The sequence below is a fragment of the Cervus canadensis genome, chromosome 17 (genome assembly GCF_019320065.1).
Source record: "Cervus canadensis isolate Bull #8, Minnesota chromosome 17, ASM1932006v1, whole genome shotgun sequence".
Classification (NCBI taxonomy): Eukaryota; Metazoa; Chordata; class Mammalia; order Artiodactyla; family Cervidae; genus Cervus; species Cervus canadensis.
Window position 1 is genome coordinate 63,759,290 of NC_057402.1, and position 19,196 is coordinate 63,778,485.

Sequence of the window (19,196 nt, forward strand, 5' to 3'; positions counted from 1 at the left end):
AGAACAGAGTGTATAGGAACTCTTTCTATAAGGCCAATACAATTGTGATACCAAATCCAGACAAAGACATAACCAGAAAAGACTACAGACCATTATTCTCTTATGAATACAGACGCAAAACTTTTCAACAAAATACTAGCAAGCCAAATCCAGCAACATATAAAAAGGATTATACTCCGTGACCAAATGGAAATTATCCCCAGTAATGCACAGCTGGTTCAACATACAAACATTAATAAAAACATACGATCATCTCAATAGATGAAAGACGGAAAGATTATCTGACAAAATCAAACACCTTTTACACTAAAAACAGAAAATAAAGTATAGAAGAGAAATTTCCTCAATTACATACAGGGGACCTATGAAAAATCTAAAGCTTTCACACTTAATGGGAAAAAACTAAAAACTGCCCCCCTAAGATCAATACAAAGATGCCCAGTCTCATCACTTCTACTTAACATTCTATATTCTAGCCAGGGCAACTAAGCAAGAAAAAGAAATAAAAGCTACATAGATCAGAAAGGAAGAAATACAACTCTTTATTGGTAGATGACTTGATCTTGTTTACAGAAAATTGGAAGGAATTCAACAAAAACAAGAAAGGCTAATAAATGAGTCTGGCAAGGTTGAAGGATATAATATCAATATATAAAAATCAACTGTATTTTTATACTGTTGTTGCTGTTTTAGTTGCTAAGTCATGTCTGACCTTTGCATCCCCATGGACTGAAGCCTGCTAAGCTCCTCTGTTCATGGGATTTCCCAGAGAGGAATTTTTATATACTAGGCACTAAACAATTCTAAAGGGAAATTAAGAATATACTTCTATGTACAAAAACATCAAAAACAATAAATTTAACAGAAGAAATTCAGTATTTTTACACTAAAAAGTGTTCAATGTTCAAACTATAAAATTGTTGAAAGAAACTGAAGACCTAAATAAATAGAAAGATATCCCACATTCATGGATTAGAAGACATAATACTGTTAGGATGGCAGTAATCCACAAACTGATCTAAAGAGTCAACACAATCATTGTCAACAATAATAGTTGGCTTATTTTTTTTTAATATAAATTGAGAAGCAGATCTTAATATTCACATGGAAATGCAAGGGATTTAGAATAGCTAAAATCATTTTGAAAAATAAGAATAATGTTGGAGGATCCATACTTTTCAATTTCTAAACCTATTACAAAGCTAGAGTAATCAAGTCTCTGTGGTACTGGCAAAAAGATAAGACATATAGATCAACAGAATAGAATTGAGAATCAAGAAATATGCCTATGTGCCTATGTGCCCTGGGAAAAGAACAGCCATCTCAATAAATGGTGGTAAGATAACTAGATATCCCAAACAAAAATAGAACTTTAGATCTCTGCATCACATCATATGCAAAAATTAACTCAAAATGTATCAAGACTTAAATGTAAAAGCTAAAATTATACAATTCAAATAAGAAAATGGAGGTAAACCTTCCTGACACTGGATTAGAACGTCTTTCAGACATGATAACAAAACACAAGCAATTTATCAAAAAAACTAAAAGGTAAATCATAGAATGGGAGAAAATGTTTGCAAATCATATATATATATGATAAAGGTCTAGTATCCCAAATATATAAAACACTCTTAGAACTGAACAACAAAAAGACAACTATTGTAATTTTTAAATGGACAACAGATTTGAATAAATATTTCCCCAAAGAAAACATACAATGACCAATAAGCACATGAAAAGACATGATTAGTCACTAGAAAAACTACAAATGAAAACTATAAGAAACCAATTTACACATCCTAGGGTGACTATAATCAAAAGTATAGAAAATAACAAGTGTTGATGACAATATGGAGAATCCTCACATATTGTTGGTAGAACTACAAAATAGTACAGCCTCTTTGGAAAACAGTTTGGCAGTTCCTCAAACGTTAAACATAGTTACCACTGCATTCCACTCCTAGGTAGAAACTTCAGAGAACCAAAAATATATGTTCATAATCAAACTTCTACATAAATGTTTACAACTGCATTATTCACCATAGCCAAAATGTGGAGATAAGCCAAATGTCTACTGACTAAAAAATGGATAAACAAAATGCTGTATATCCATGTGATGGAATATTATTCAGCCATAAAAAGAATGGATTCTGAAATATGCTACAACATAGATGACACATGATATGCTAAAACAGCCAGACATAAATAGTCACATACTGCATGATTTCATTTATATAAAATGTCCAGAATAGGAATATCCATAGAAATAGAAAGCAGATTATTGGTCATCAGGGAGTTACAAGGAATTAGGAGAGGGGAATGATTATTAATCATCATTTAGGGTGATGAAAATGTTCTGGATTAGACAGTGATAATGGTTGCACAATCTTCTGTATATACCAAAACCAATGAACCATACACTTTAAAAGTGTATGATTAAAATTTTATGTAAATCATATTTCAATTTAAAAAATGAAACAAAGAATTTTCATATGATTCAGCAATTAAACTCTTAAGCATTTATCTCAGAGAAATGAAAACTTACTCATATGCAAAAAAAACATGTACATGAATGTTCATAGGAGCTTTATGCATAATAGCTAAAAAAGAAACTAGTATGTCCTTCAGTAGGTGAATGGACAAACTCTATTACATCCATCCTGTGAAATGTAACTCAGCAACATAAAGGAACTACTGCTACATGCAACTACTTAAATAGGTCTCAGGGGAATTATGCTGAATGAAAAAAAAGCTAGCCCTGAAAGGTTACATACTGTATGATTTATAAAACATAAAAAATTAAACTGACCAAGTTATAGAGATGGAGAACAGAGTAGCAATTGCCAGGGTTTGGGGACATGGGGAATGTTTTATAAACATTTTATAAAATGTTTATAAATGTTTTATAAAATGCTTATAAATCATTTTATAAAAATGATTATAAAAGGGTAAAAAATTAGGAAAACAGAATAATATCAGTAGATTGTAGTAATGTCAATTTCCTGGTGGTGATCTTATACTATAGTTATGTAAGATATGAACACTGGTAGAACCTAAAAGGGTACACAAGGATGTTTATGAATTACTTCTTATGTGTGATACCACCATTATCTCAAAGCAAAACATTCAATTTTTTAAAAAAAGGACAAATGAAGACTTTTTTCCAAGCAAACCAAATCTGAGAGAATATAGAAGCTAATATAAAAAGACATTTTCTCGTTTTTAAGTTTCTTTAAGAATTTAAATGCAAAATTTATATAATAGTGTATTCACCAGTTACCAATTTTATCTCTCAGCTACAAATCTACCTGCTATGACACACTGGAGCTGGACTCTGTCAAAATTTCTCCTTTGCTAACTGATCTAATGTTATCAAAAGAAGGTGTTAGAGTAACTCTGCAAGATGAGAATAGCAGGAAGGCACTTCTCCGGGTCCAGTCCTCTTTCCACTTTTTATTCAGCACAGGACCAAGCCCCAGCAGCCCTCTCAGACCACTTTAGGCCACATTCTCAAACCACGAGCTCCCCAAGCTGAAGTCAGCTTTGCAGCATTTCTGGCTGCTATCCTCAGGCCACACTCCTCATCCAACAGGATGCGCTTCTATAAATAACTTCAACTGGCCTCAGGTAACTGTCTTCCCCCTGTGTGGCCACTTCTGCACTAGTTCTGCCATGTTCTCAGGCAACTGGCTCCCCACCGTCAGGCTGCTTCTAATATGCCAGCTCTAGATTACGTACTACTCCTGCAACAGTGAGATGATGTTACAGATCTGCTCTGGCCTAAATCAGACGGCAAGGTCTTCACCACCCAGATGCTATACGCTTTGTGGAAGTCTTATCTTCTTTGAAGAGGTCTAACCTCAGCCTAGGGTTTGGAACTCTCCTAAGTCTTTAGTTCCTTCACTGTCCAGTTCTCTAGGTACAGATCTACTTTTTTGTACGTACTAATTCTGAATACCATGGAGTCCTTTTTAAGCTCTTTTAGTAGTTAATAACATTTTACTAGTTAACAATTCTTTAATTTTCCCTGCTTAAATTAGTGGTATAGTTTCTGTCTAACTGGACCTTGGCTGATATATATGGTTTACACATACATAGATCTATCTCTCTCACAACACTCACACATATGTGAAAATAGGACAATAGCACAAAGGATAAGAGGGATGAACTGAATGTATTCATCTAAGGTTCTTATACTAAATGTGAAGTAGTATGTTATATGAAGGTAGATTATAATAGGTTAAAGAAACATAAACCTTTCAACACTGAAATGAAGTAGAGTTAAAAATCAATAATGGTAATAAAACATAATCCTAAAATAACAGTGAAATAATTTAAAAGAAGGAAACTAAAGAGGGAAAAAAGAATAGGGAATAATTCGGACAAATAGAAAAAACAACTGTTGAGATGGTGAACTTAAACTCAATCCTATCGGTAATCATATTAAATATAAACAGTCTAAATACTCCAGTGGAATAAGCCAGATTGTTAGACTGGTCAAAATCAAAGAACCAACTAACGCTGACTTCAAGAAACCCACTTGAGTTAAAAGGCAAAAATAGATTCAAGTAGAAGAATGTGAGTTTCAATTCCAGTACAGCAGAATGAACTCCTACTGGACTGATGCTCTGACAAGGAAAACACTGAAGAACACACAGACAAAACAAACCTAAGGCACTGCAACAGTGAACAAAAAAGCCAGCTCTGGGAGAGACAAAAACAGGAGGAGGACACTGGGTGAGTCTGAGTTTCATCTTTTTTTTATAGCATTTAGTCTTAGGAAAGGGACAAAGAGTTACCACAAAAAGTGGCTAAAATTCCAGAAGAAACTGCACTCTTGCTAGCCAAAAAGAGGACAGAGTTCAGGGCAAGGATGGTTCCTGACAAACAGAGAATACCAGAAAAACAAACAAATAAACAGGCAGGGGAACCCCAAATCCTATGTATAAACTTTGCCTGAATCCGTGGCTTATTCCAAAACCATTTGTATTGGAAAAAACTATAACTAAAGATAAAAGAACTGGACTGAGATTTCAGGTGCATTCCAAAAGGCACTTTACTGTTTTGAGTCAACCAGGGAAACCACTGAAACAAAACATCAACACTCTTCAAAGAAATTAACAGATTTTAGTCTCCAAAACACATATTCTCAATTGTCAGAATATAATCTAAAATTACTTAACATATGAAAACTCAGGAAAACGTCAATGACAACAAACAATATATAGCAACCCGAAGACAACCTGATGTTGGGAATTAGTAGACAACTATCTAAAAGTAGTTATTATAATTATGCATAGTGATCTAAAGTAAAATATGTCTTAATGAAAAGATAAGGAAATCTTAGCAGAGAAACAGAAACTAAGAAAGGATGAAAGGAAGAATATTCTAGAACTTAAATGTTTACTGATAAAGGTGAATAAAAGAATACAACACACTGTTTTGATTACTGTAGCTCTGAAATACTATCTGAAGTCTGAAAAGGTTATACCTCCAGCTTTGTTCCTTTTTCCTTAGGACTGCTTTGGTAAGCCTGAGGCTTTTGTAGTTCCATATAAATTTTAGGATTATTTGTTCTAGTTCTGTGAAAAATGTCATGGGTAATTTGATAGGTATCACATTAAATCTGTAGATTGCTTGGGCAGTATGGCTATTTTAACTATATTAATTCTACCAATTCAAGATCTTGGAGACAGATCAATATAAATGATTCAATCTAAGTGCAGAGAAAAAAAAAAAAGGAGGAAACATGAAGTACCTCAGAGGTATGTAGGACAATATCAACAAGATATATGTAAACAGTCCAATAAAGAGAGAGAGGAAAAGATGCATAAAAAGTATTTGAAGAAATAATGGTTGAAAATGTCCCAAATTTGGTAAAAGACATAAATTCACTGATTCAAGTAGCTCAGCAAACTCCAATACAAAGAATATTATACCAAGGCACATCACAGTTAAATTGCTAAAAGTCAAGATCAAAAGAAAATCTTCAAAGAAGTCAGAGAAAAATGATATATTACACACATGTGGAAAATGATGAAAATTCCACTGACTTCTTATGAGAATCTATGGAGATCTGAAGATAGTCAAATACTTTCAAAAAGCTCAAATAAATAAAAACTGTCAATCCAGAATTCAACTGCCATTGTGTAGATAATTCAGTTTGGAGTCTTATGTTGCAATCTTCTTCATCTTCATGACTGGTTCACCTTTTTGCCTGAAGGCCTCAAGGATTTTTCCATTAGATTTAAAGTCTGAAAAAGCTTTTGAAAAAACGTCACACCCACTACTAATAAAAAAATTCTTGAGAAAATAGGAATTAATAGTGTGATAGGCAGCACCTAGGATCCTGGTCCCTGGCGGTCCCCACTCCTCGGCATGCAGGTCTTGTGTAACGGCCTCCCCTTGAGTGTCAGAGCAACAGTGATGCGATGCCACTTCCATGTTAGACTAGAAAGGGACAAGGGCTCCCCTCTCGCGTAGCCTCGCGTGCTCTTCCGCTTGCTCACTCTGATTGAAGTCAGCTGCCGTGTTGTGAGCTACATAATAGAGGCTAAGTGGGGATGAACTAAGGGAGTTCTCTGGCCCACAGCCTGCTAGGAACTGACGCCCTCAGTCTAACAACCTGCAAGGAATTGGTTGAATCCTGCCAACAACCATATGAGTGAACACAGATATAGGATATTTACTCAGTTGAGCTTTCAGGTAAATCAGCAGGCCTGGGCAACAATATTGATTAGAGCCTTAAGAGAGACACTGAAGCAAAGGGATCCAGCTAAGCCAAGCCCAGATTCTGGACCTTCAAAAAATACAGGAGAATAAGTGTTTATTCTTTTAACTACCCCTACATTTTAAGCAACTACATTTTGAGACAATCCGTTGAGCAGCAAGAGATTATTAACACAGATGGATATTTACTTAACACATAAGAATTGTGTTAACTGTAAGGCCAGCATCTTTCTTAGTGGAGAAAACCTAGAGGTATTCCCACTAAGGTCTGAAAGAAGACAAGGATGCCTACTACCTCAAATACAATTTTACACTGCTCTGGAGAAGGACTAGTCAATGCAATCAGAATAGAGAAAATAAAGATTTGGAAAAGAAGAAATAACACTGTATTTTCAGACATGAGAGTAACGTATACCTGGAAAACTCTGGAGAATCAATGATAAAACTAGCTCAAACAATAGAAGATTTCAGGAAGGAGCTTGATATAAAGTTAATATGCAAAAAACCACAGTACACCTATAAACAAAAATTACCCAGTTAGAAGACATAACAGATAAGAAAGATTTACACAGCAAAAAAATGAAACATTTAGGAAAAAACTATTAGAAATGTTCAAAACCTACATGGAGAAAAATATAAAGTTATCTATTAAGGATAGAAAAGTAGAGCTAAAAAATGTTAATACATTTCTGTTCTTAGAAATATATACTAAACTAGTTAGGGGTGAAAAACCACGCTTCAGAAAAAAAAATAAATACACATATATATATAAAGAGAATGAAAACAAAAACTTGATAAACCAAATAGGGCAGAACATCACTCAAGATATTTAAAGTGAACCTAGTCCAGAAGAAACAATCAAACAAGACATCTACTTCAAAAATCCAGTCATCTACCTTAAAAAAAAACATCTTGAGGGGAAATTGGGATAATTTAAATATGAACTGTATATTAAATGATATTATTGAATTAATACTACTTTTCTTAGACCTAATAATAAAATTATGTGCAAGAATGTCTTTATTCTTAGATACATAGGGGCTTCCCAGGTGGTACTGGTGGTAAAGAATCCACCTGCCAATGCAGGAGACACAGGAGACGTGGGTTCAATCCCTAGTCAGGGAAGACTGCTTAGAGTAGGAAATAGCAACCTACTCCAGTATTTTCTGCCTGGAAAATTCTGTGGACAGAGGAGCCTGGTGGGCTATATATTCCATGGGGCCACAGAGAGTCGAACACAACTGAGTGCATGCACGTGCACACACACACTATAATGTGTGCAATTTGTGTGTGAGAGAGTGGGAGAGAGGAAAGGAAAGGAGGGAAAGAGGGGGAGTAAAGAGAGAGTAGAAGGGGTAAAGAGAGGAAGGAAATGCAGTAAAATGTTAACTGGTTACATTTAGGTGAAGCCTGTACAGCTGGTCCTTGAACAAGAGGGTTTAAAGTGCACAGGTCCAATTACATTCTGATTTTTTTTCAACAAATTTCTATTAAGTACTATACCATCCAAGGTTGGGTGAGTTCACAGATGTGAACTGTGGATATGGATGTTATTAGGGAAATTAAAAAGTCTTATTTAGGCTTCAGAGACAAATCAGAGCAGGCCTCTGACCTTACTTCTAACCTGCCTGGACACTGTCCTGACTGTGAGTGACTGTCTTCTGTGAATGCAAGACTGGCAGCATCATAGATAAAACAGGGGATGAATCTTGAGATTGTTGAGCCTCTGGAGGGGAGCTGGCCAACCAAGCCCCAGGTTTAAAAACATTCCAAGTTTTATGCATTAACATGAAATCAGAGCTGCTATTTGCTCACAGTTTGATGACTGCATCCTGGGACTGTAAGTGGGAACCCGAACTGTGATCTCTAAAGTCTCACCCACCGAGCGGACACGCTGCCTGGGACATTTTCCCAGTTGAGACTCCCGACGTGCTGTGTCACAGGACTTTCCAGTACTGTTTGAGTCTGGATGTTGGTGAAAACTCAATTTGGTGATGTATTCTCTGCTGTTTCTATTTTTATTTTAATGCTAGTATATTGAAATTAAGCTAGATAATTCTCTAATAAATACTGGTTATTATTTATCTGTATAGAACGAGTATGTGTGTGGATGTGAGAGCTGGACCATAAAGAAAGCTGATGGCCAAAGAGTTGATGCTTTCGAACTGTGGTGTTGGAGAAGGCTCCTGAGAGTCCTTTGGACTGCAAGGAGATCCAACCAGTCCATCCTAAAGGAAATCGATCCTGAATATTCATTGGAAGGACTAATGCTGAAGCTGAAACTCCAATACTTAGGCTACCTGATTCAAAGAACTGACTCCCTGGAAAAGACCCTGATGCTGGGAAAGATTGAAGGCAGGAGGAGAAGGGGATGACAGAGGAAGAGATGGTTGGATGGCATCACCAACTCGATCGACATGAGTTTGAGTAATCTCCGGGAGTTGGTGATGGACAGGGAAACCCAGCATGCTGCAGTCCATGGGGTCACAAAAAGTAGGACACGACTGAACGACTGAACTGAACTGATAGAACAAGTGGCTTATTTTGTTAACAAATCCTTTGAACCTGAGACAAAAGTGAAAACTTTTGGCAAAACAATGGAGGACTGACTATAAAGTTATACCTGGATTTCCAACTATGAGAGGGTGGCATCTCTAACCTCCATGTTAGATCAACTGTATGGATGTTCATTGTACTATGCTTCCAACTTTTTTTTTGGTCAGAAATTTTTCAAAAATAAAAGGTTGGGTAAAATGACAGAGACTCCTGGCTTATAGATGAAGGTGTAAAGTTAGCTCTCTCTAATTTACCTCCTGAAAATCATGCCAAATGATAAAAAGAACAAGAAAAGTGATGCAAATTCCTCCCCCGACAAAATCAGGAGGCAGGTAGAAAGAAAGGGAAATACAAGATAAGGAAATTCATCTTCCTTAGTCAAGAGATAAAGTTGATATACTAAAAACAAAGGTGTAAATGCATTTTTAAAAGATACATTATTACACACCAGTCAGGATGGCTGCTATCCAAAAGTCTACAAGCAATAAATGCTGGAGAGGGTGTGGAGAAAAGGGAACCCTCTTACACTGTTGGTGGGAATGCAAACTAGTACAGCCACTATGGAAAACAGTGTGGAGATTCCTTAAAAAACTGGAAATAGAACTGCCATATGACCCAGCAATCCCACTTCTGGGCATACACACTGAGGAAACCAGATCTGAAAGAGACACGTGCACCCCAATGTTCATCGCAGCACTGTTTATAATAGCCAGGACATGGAAGCAACCTAGATGCCCATCAGCAGATGAATGGATAAGGAAGCTGTGGTACATATACACCATGGAATATTACTCAGCCGTCAAAAAGAATTCATTTGAACCAGTCCTAATGAGATGGATGAAACTGGAGCCCCCTTATACAGAGTGAAGTAAGCCAGAAAGATAAAGAACATTACAGCATACTAACACATATATATGGAATTTAGAAAGATGGTAACGATAACCCTATATGCAAAACAGAAAAAGAGACACAGAAATACAGAACAGACTTTTGAACTCTGTGGGAGAAGGTGAGGGTGGGATGTTTCAAAAGAACAGCATGTATACTATCTATGGTGAAACAGATCACCAGCCCAGGTGGGATGCATGAGACAAGTGCTCGGGCCTGGTGCACTGGGAAGACCCAGAGGAATCGGGTGGAGAGGGAGGTGGGAGGGGGGATCAGGATGGGGAATAAGTGTAAATCTATGGCTGATTCATATCAATGTATGACAAAACCCACTGAAATGTTGTGAAGTAATTAGCCTCCAACTAATAAGAAAATTAAAAAAAAAAAAAGAAAAGAAAAAAAAAAAAAGATACATTATGGAGGTAATCATCAAAAGAACTAAAACAAATGAAGGACATAGGGAAGGAGGCTTATACTCTATATTTTAAATCTTTTAGACCATCAGGCTGTTTATATCAGTAGCATATGTAGCAGTAGTAACAATACTAACAATCACATGCTAAGTCGCTTCAGTTGTGTCCCAATCTGCAACCCCATGGACTATAGCCCTCCAGGCTCCTCTGTCCATGGATTTTCCAGGCAGGAATATTGAAGTGGGTTGCCATTTCCTTCTCCAGGGGATCTTCCTGACCCAGGTATCAAACCCATGCCTCTTATGTCTCCTGCACTGGCAGGCGGGTTCTTTACCACTAGTGCCAACTGGGAAGCCCAATACTCCCAATTCCATGGACTACCCAGAAGGATTCTGTGACCAGGATGCTGCAAGAAAAAAATTTATCTTTCATCATCTTTACTACCCTGAAGTGAGATATTTAACACATAAATGTAAATGGTAAGATACTTTAAAATACTATTGGGTTTAGCAGAACCACAGGTCTACCTACATGAGCACCATGATCATAATACCAAAAAATAATAAATTAATACAGTAAAATATTCCCTATTATTTAAAATAACTTAAAGTTATGTTCATTCTTGTTCTTTTTTTAAAAAAAATTTGAATAAACAGACTCACAGTTCCACAAGGTTTGGAAGCTTCTGAGCAAGGTTTTCTGGCTGAAAATTAAAAACTCAGAATTAAATTTTATTTTTGAAAAATGTATAAACATTTCTAAACAGCTTAAATACAAAGTACTACCTTTTGAAGGGCTGTAAATTTTGAGAAAATGTGAAAATAATACATCAGCAGGTCTGGGTTAATGCTTACATAGATCAAACTCAATTTAAACATATACATCTGAACACTTAAAATCCACATCCCTTGGAGAAACCAGATCTCATATTCCATGGTCACAGAAGAACTAAAAATGTTTTAACAGACACAGACAGAGGGAATAACACCATGTGACGCTGGGATCAGAGGTGGGAGGGATGTAGCTAACAAAGCCAAAGAACACCGCTGGCAAATCACCCCGCCCAGCCCCTGTGAGCTCAGAGAAAGAAAGAGACTCTTTCTCAAAGCTGCGAGAGGGAACCAACCCAATCAACACCATGGTTTTGAACTTCTGCCTTCCAGAACTGTGAGACAGTAAATTTCTGCTATTTTAAGCCACCTAGCCTGTGTAATTCGTTACAGTAGCCCTAAAAATAATAATACCAACCCCTTGTCAAACCAAAATCCCAAACTACTCCTGAGAAAGGAACTGAAGTTGCAGAGGGCCATACACCAAGATATAACTAAACTCAGAATAAACAGAGCAAGCTGGAGCTCAGGTGGTCTAAGGGAGGTCACATCTGGACCAGGTTCTAAGTTCTGAGTAGGCGTGTGATGCAACAGGGACAGGAAGCAGGCCACGGGAGGAGGGGAAGGGAGATGGGGATAGGCCCTGGGTAGGAGGAAAAGCCTCCTGTAAGTAACTGAAAGTCAGCCTGCGTCTCTCTCTCTCTCACACACACACACACACAAAGACAGGAGTTGTTAAGACTGAAAGAGCACACTGAGTCAGGAGGAACACTTTATTTTTATTCTACACTAAAACATACTGTAGAATTAAGCTAGATATCAATAACGAAGAATTAGGAATGGTTTTTTAAAAGAAATTATGACTAACTTGAGGCTTGAAAGACATAACTACCAAAGGCTGCCATGGAGTAGGGAGGAGGAGTGTTCTGGTTAGCTTTCTAGGCACACGAATCAACACGTGAAAAGACCAAAGACAGACAGGTGTGTTTAAGAAACCACAATTTGTTCTACTGTAACTGCCTGGCAGCACTCATGACAAAATCTTACATTTCAAAAGCACTTATAAAAATAATTGTGTCAATAGAAAAATAAAAGTTCAGGGGACTATAAATTTTTAGATTTGTAACAAGTAATTTTTCTTACAGGAGCTTAGAAACAGTGATTATCATTAGGAAAAGGATAGTGCTGTTAAATCTCCATCTACTTTTGTATCATCTGAATCTTTAATAATAAGCATACATGTCTTTTAAATTTTTTTTAATTAAATTTTTAAATGTACTATATAAATTGCTACACAATTGAGGAATCAATCACATTATATGTAACTTAGGTTCTAAACACTCAATAAGAGAAATGCCATTAGTTTGGTATTTCTGGTATATCTGGGCCACAGAGAATAAAGGTATATAATTTTGAAGAGAGTACTAAGGAACAGTTCTCTAGGGTCTTATATTTTATACTGAGGAAAAACTATTTTTTTAAAATCTTGAACACTATGGTTTATTTTAATCAAGGAGACAAAGTTAATTTCATATTGGCATACTGATGTATTTACTTAGCAACAGTATCCCAAGCTACTTACATATATATTAACCCTCACACTTTCATAATAACCAAATAGCACTGAATATGAATACTGTTTTGAAGTCAGTGAAACATTTATTAAGTTTCCACTTTTGATAAAACCACTTTTAATTTTCAAATGCCGAAGCTGTGATTGATTCCTTTTCCCCCATGTTTTGACATCAATATCTGCAATAAGGTCCTTCATGACAAGTCTTTCCTTGAGTGCTGCTCTTGGATCCAAGTCTCCAAAATGTTTCTTTTATTACTGCTTTCTCCCCCAGTAAGAGGAATATACACTTCCACTTGTGGGGATACTTACAAGACATCCCAGGCAAACTAAAGCACTGAGGGTGTGGGAGAGGAGAGGTAAGAAGCTTTCTGGCTGTTCCTCTTAAAAAGGAAAGGCTTGTCCAGAAAAGAAGCACTATTATAACCTCACCTAGTTTGATCTGCTATAATATCAATACCATATCTGGCTAATTATAGGACCCATGGTCATTCTTTACAGATTCCTTCTTGGGTCTTACCAGACAGTATTGCAATTTTCCATGACCAACCAGTTACCCCTGTGAGCTATTTACCTACACATACAATTAAGCACTGAATAATGTTTCTGCTGCCATTACTACATCACTATATTTTTGCTAGTAAGTACACTGTGTTTTAATTTAAAAATAAGCACACCAACCTTGAGAAAATTGGCAGCTCATTAGGATGCTGGGTTCAAAAAAGAAAAAAAAAGCAAAAAGCCTGGTAAAGAATCAGCCTGCTGCATAGCCTGTGGCTGACATCTACTGGTGTTATAAAATATCATTCTCTGCTTCCTAGTGGTGCATTTTAGCAATGAAACTAAATAATATGAGAAACACTGTATATTTTAATTTTCCTACTTCCATAGTTTATGAAAAATAGGTAAGAGACTGGATCTCTAAGTATTAACATCAACATTGTTGTTACTCTGTGAGTAACCAAGGAGCTCCCCAGGTGACTCGGATGGTAAAGAATCTGCCTGCAATGCTGGGGACCCAGGTTTGATCCCTGGGTCAGAAAAATCCCCTGGAGAAGGGAACGGGAACCCACTCCAGTGGGAAATCTTGCCTGGGAAATCCCATGGACAGAGGAACCTGGCGGGTCCCAGTCCATGGGTCATGAAGAATCGGACACAACTAAGGACTAACACACAGAGCAACTAAGCTCCAATGCTGGATTACAGAGCCACACAAATAGGACTCAGCCTATTAAGTTTTAAATGTTTTCAAGTTTTAAAATCCTGATAGGTTAAGAGCAATAATCTTAAAGTGCCTTGCAAAACTATTATTACTATTATGTCCTTCTTTTTCACAAATTTGACATAGAAAAGTTTTAATAGATAAACAATCTGTACCCAAATTCCTTGAGTATGAACACTTCCTTCTAAACTAACTGAAAATTGTTTTATAAATTAGACCAAAACTCCCAACACTAAATCTCATATTATCACTTAATAACTTTTTCTTTACAAATAATGTAAAAGTAAACGTCAGTAAACACAGTGTAACATTCACTGCAAATCCTGAGTCAATGATGCTTTACCACATTCTTTTATGGAAAACTTACAACCTCCTTAAATGGCAATGTTTTAAAATTGCGTATCTTGGAACAAATACTTCAAATATGTTGCAATCACATGTTCAGTTGCATTCTCTTATAGTCACTGTGCACCACTTACTTTCTTTTCTTTCTCCTTCTGGGCAACAGGCAGGATTGCATTTAAGGTCAACATGGTTAAGTGACTTGCTTTGGTCAATGGAATTATGTCAAAGTAGAGACCTTAGAGAGTTTGAACATAAGGTCCACAGTGACCTTTATCAGCTTTCAGCCCTGAGTAAAGATACCATGAACCAAAGTCCACAAGAGATCTGAAAGAGTAGTGCAGTACAAAAAAAAAAAAAAAAAAAATCACTGAATCACTAGGATTCAGGGTTCAGCAAAATCTGCTCGATCCTACCTCTAACAACACATTTCAAGGAAGTCCTGAATTAAATGAATAGTTTTTATGGCAGTTATAAAAAGTAGCATAAAGTCAGACCTCTACTTCACATCATATATAAAAGTTAACTAAAAATGGATCTATCAATGACTTATATCTAAGAGCTAAAACAATAAAATTCATAGAAGAAACCATGAGTAAATCTTCATAATCATGGGCCAAAAGCAGGACCACCAAGAGAGAAAACAGATAAGCCAGACTTCATCAAAATTAAAAGTTTTCTGCATAAGAGGACATTACAAGAAAGTGAAAGGCAATATATAAAATGGGAGAAAATATCTGCAAATCATATACCTGGTAAGGGTCTAGAACACTTACAACCCAACAAAAAAAAAAAAAAAAAAAAAAAAAAAATCCCTTGAAAAATGGGCAAAGGATTTGAGAAGACATTCTTTAAAGAAGATATGCAACCGGCCAAAAAGCACACGAAGACACCCAACTTCATTAGCATTAAAGTGAAGTCGCTCAGTTGTGTCCAACTCTTTGGGACCCCGTGGACTGCAGCCTACCAGGCTCCTCCGTCCATGAGATTTTCCAGGCAAGAGTACTGGAGTGGATTGCCATTTCCTTCTGCAGGGGATCTTCCCAGCCCAGGGAATGAACCCGGGTCTCATGAACATGGAATGAACATTGCAAGAAGATGCTTTACCATCTGAGCCACCAGCATCTCATTAGGGAAATGTAAATCAAAACCACAATGAGTTACCCTTCAAAACCACCAGGATGGCCATAACTTGTTAAAAATGTAAACAACTATTGATGAGGAATTGAGAAATGGGAACTCTTGTACACTGCTGGCAGTAACGTAAAATGGTTCAGCCACTACAGAAAAGTTTGGCTGTTCCTCAAAAAGTTAAACATAGAATTGCCATAAGATTTCAAATTTCCACTCCTATATATACCCAAAATAATTAAAGGCAGATACTTAAACATTTACATGTATACCCAAGTTCATAGCAGCAGTGTTCATAATAGCCATAAGGTGGGAACAGCCCAAATATCCATCAATGGATGAACAGATAAACAAACTGTCGTATACACACACTGTGGAATCTTTATTAAATCATAAGGAATGAAGGAATGATACACGCTACAACCTGGATGAAACTTGAGAACATTTTGCTAAGTGAAAAGAAGTCAGACACAAAGGTGATCCACTGAATGATCCCATTTATATGAAATATCCAAAACAGATAAATCCAGAGAGATAGAACACAGATTGGCAGCTCCAGGCCTGGGGTGTAGAGGGGAGCAGGAAGAAACTGCTTAATGGATAAGAGGTTTTGCTTTTGAGTGATGGACATGTTTGGAACTAAACAAAGGTGGTGTTTGTGCAACACTGCGTATATTCTGAATGCTACTGATTTTTCACTTTAAAATGGTTAATTTTACATGAAGTGAATTTCACCTCAATAAATTATTTTTAATTTTAATAAAGTTACTTCATTCAAAAACCACCACAACATACTCAACAAGCTTTCCAGTTGGATCAGTAATTTAGTATCACTATTTCTGGGCAAGCATACAGCAGGAGTTAAATACCATGGGGTTATATGAGAACAACCAAAGAAAACCTCTTTACTACCAGGAATATTAGTTCATTCCTCCTTCAGTATTTCTCCTCCTTTTATGTATGTTATAGAGCAAGATCTCTCAGCAGTAAAGTCAGAAGCCTTGGCAGGCTGATGGGAACAGAGACAGATGAGCAGCAGCACCACCTTCCCTGGTCCACAATAGCAGAAATGCCCATCAAAGCCCTACTCACCATTTGATTCACAATGTCCCTTAACTTTACGCTCTTATCTCTTGGCTCACTTCCATCAACTACTCATTTTCTTCTCTTAAAATTTCTCTTGAAATAAATGTTAAGCAGACCAAAAAAGCATGAGCCTTGTCTTAAACACTTGTCATATTTCCTTGATGTTTTCTGGAGACAGAAAACCACAGCAGATTCTTAATACCTATATCTACTTTCATCAAAATCTGACAGTTAAGTTCATTTCTTCCTGCAATAAGTAACACAATGCAATGTTATTAACTATGGTTTTCATGTGAATAATCCTAGAAAGCCTGAAACACATATTGGGGGGAGAGGAGAGGAGGTGCTAAGGAGAGGGAGAAGGGGCAACAAGAAATGCTTTTAAGAACATTAATAGCTCACTAACCCCTCCCAACCACTCCTAACAAGGGCTGTGCAATCAGTTAGGTCAAGGACCACTAGAAGTTACCACTGACATCCTGTTTCCCAGCAAAAATGTAATGAGACTATAATGTGCAAATAATGGGCAATCTATTCATAGGCAATATAGAAAGATAATCCCAAACATACGTCAGTGTTTTATGAGAAAATGCAAATTTTGATTACCCAGATATGAAAATATAACATCTTTAGAGTTTTTTATTTTAATGGTTCTTAAAAAAAAAAAAAGAAAACCATGGCAAATATTCAAATTTCTTGCAATGCATCCATGAGAACAATCACAAATATTTTATGTCCCAAGTTCATTAAAATAAAAATTTCATTGGAAATTCATTGAATACAAGCGTTACAAATATTAAAATAAAGCCATTTCAAAAGGAAAGGAAATGGAAAGGAGGGGCAGAAACTGAGGGAAGGAAAAATCCTCCAAATGTGGACAAAGTCTTTTGTTTCTAAAGTTGTCTTTGAAGTGCCTAAAAAAGAACTCTGGGATCATTTTCCTTTACAATTCTGCAGCATTAACACATAGTGGTAGTTTGATTTTCATGATAACAATGAGTTGCTACTATTGATTCTAATGTTGTTGTTTTTTTTTTTTCAGTCACACACATCACTGGTCCAACAGAACTTTCTACAACATGGATAATATTTTCTATCTACCCACCCAATATGGTGACCACTAGCCACATATGGCCATTAAGTACTTAAAAGATTATTTATTATGACTGCTGCTGCTGCTGCTAAGTCACTTCAGTCATGTCTGACTCTTTGCGACCCCATGGACTGCAGCCCACCAGGCTCCTCCGTCCATGGGATTTTCCAGGCAAGAGTACTGGAGTGGGTTGCCTTGCCTTTTCCGATTTATTATGACTAAAGAATTGAATTTTCAGTATTTTGTTATAATTTAAACAGTACCACATATAACTAGTAGTTATCATACGAGAAAGCAACTTTCTAGTATTACTTTCTAATACTAGTTAGTATTACACTTACTACCATTTTTTTCACTTAAACTCAGCTCTTTTGGACATAGAACATAAAAGAACTACTTAACTATATGAATGATAAAATTTTTAATTATTTTCTTAAAATGATGAAGTACTTGCTTGACATTTATACAGGTTAAAATTATTCTCTTAAAAATATAAATAAATAAGTGTTAAATATCTGCAAAACTGCAAGTGTTTTATTGCCAAAAAGGTAAAAAAAATTCCCAAACTGCTATTTTTTACTTAGCAAAAACCTTTACAGAAAAATATGCTCAAAATTTAAAAGTCTGTACATCTAGTACATTTACAAACTAAAATATGTACAATCGGTCTGTGTGAGTTCTGTATCCTTGGATTCAACTAACCACACATCAAAAATAATCAGGGAAAAAGTATTCCAGAAAGTTTCAAAAAGCAAAACTTGAATTGCTACACCAACAACTATTACATAACATTCACACTGTCTTCACAGCTACTTATATAGCATTTACACTGTATTAGGTATTATAAATAATCTAGAGATGATGTAAAGTATACAGGAAGATGTGCATAGGTTATATGCAAATACCAAGTCATTTTATACAGGGACTTGAGCAGCCTCTGATTTTGGTACTGGAGTGAGTACCAGAACCAGTTCCCCACAGATACCAAGGGATGTCTGCATCTGAATATTTTTCAAAAGAAAACAAACATTAAAAATTACTAAAATTCTGTTAAGTATTAATATTAAAAATATTTGTTTAAAAATGAAAGCTAAAAAAAAAAAAAAAAAAAATGAAAGCTATAGAGATATCCTAAACAAGGGTTGAAGATTGGATCATTTGCCCCTACCTACTTTCTATTTTTAACAAAACCTATTTAATATGCATTCAGTGATTTTATAAATGGAATTTTCAAAGTAACAAAAATAGACACACAAAAAAGAATACTAAACACTTTTTCCGTAAGGCTAGATTAACCATTTAAAAATACACCTAGCCTTTACAATCCTAT

At 36.1% G+C, this 19,196-nt stretch overlaps 1 protein-coding gene across 2 annotated transcripts in view; it reads right to left on the bottom strand.

The window, feature by feature from the left end:
* Nucleotides 1-19,196, bottom strand: part of LRRC28 (leucine rich repeat containing 28) — a 198,764-nt gene that overhangs the window by 163,983 nt on the left and 15,585 nt on the right. For both annotated transcript variants that reach the window (XM_043489722.1, XM_043489721.1), the window contains exon 3: nt 11,252-11,292. In XM_043489722.1, coding sequence (XP_043345657.1) covers nt 11,252-11,292 — 41 coding nt within the window. The remainder of the gene's footprint in view (nt 1-11,251; nt 11,293-19,196) is intronic.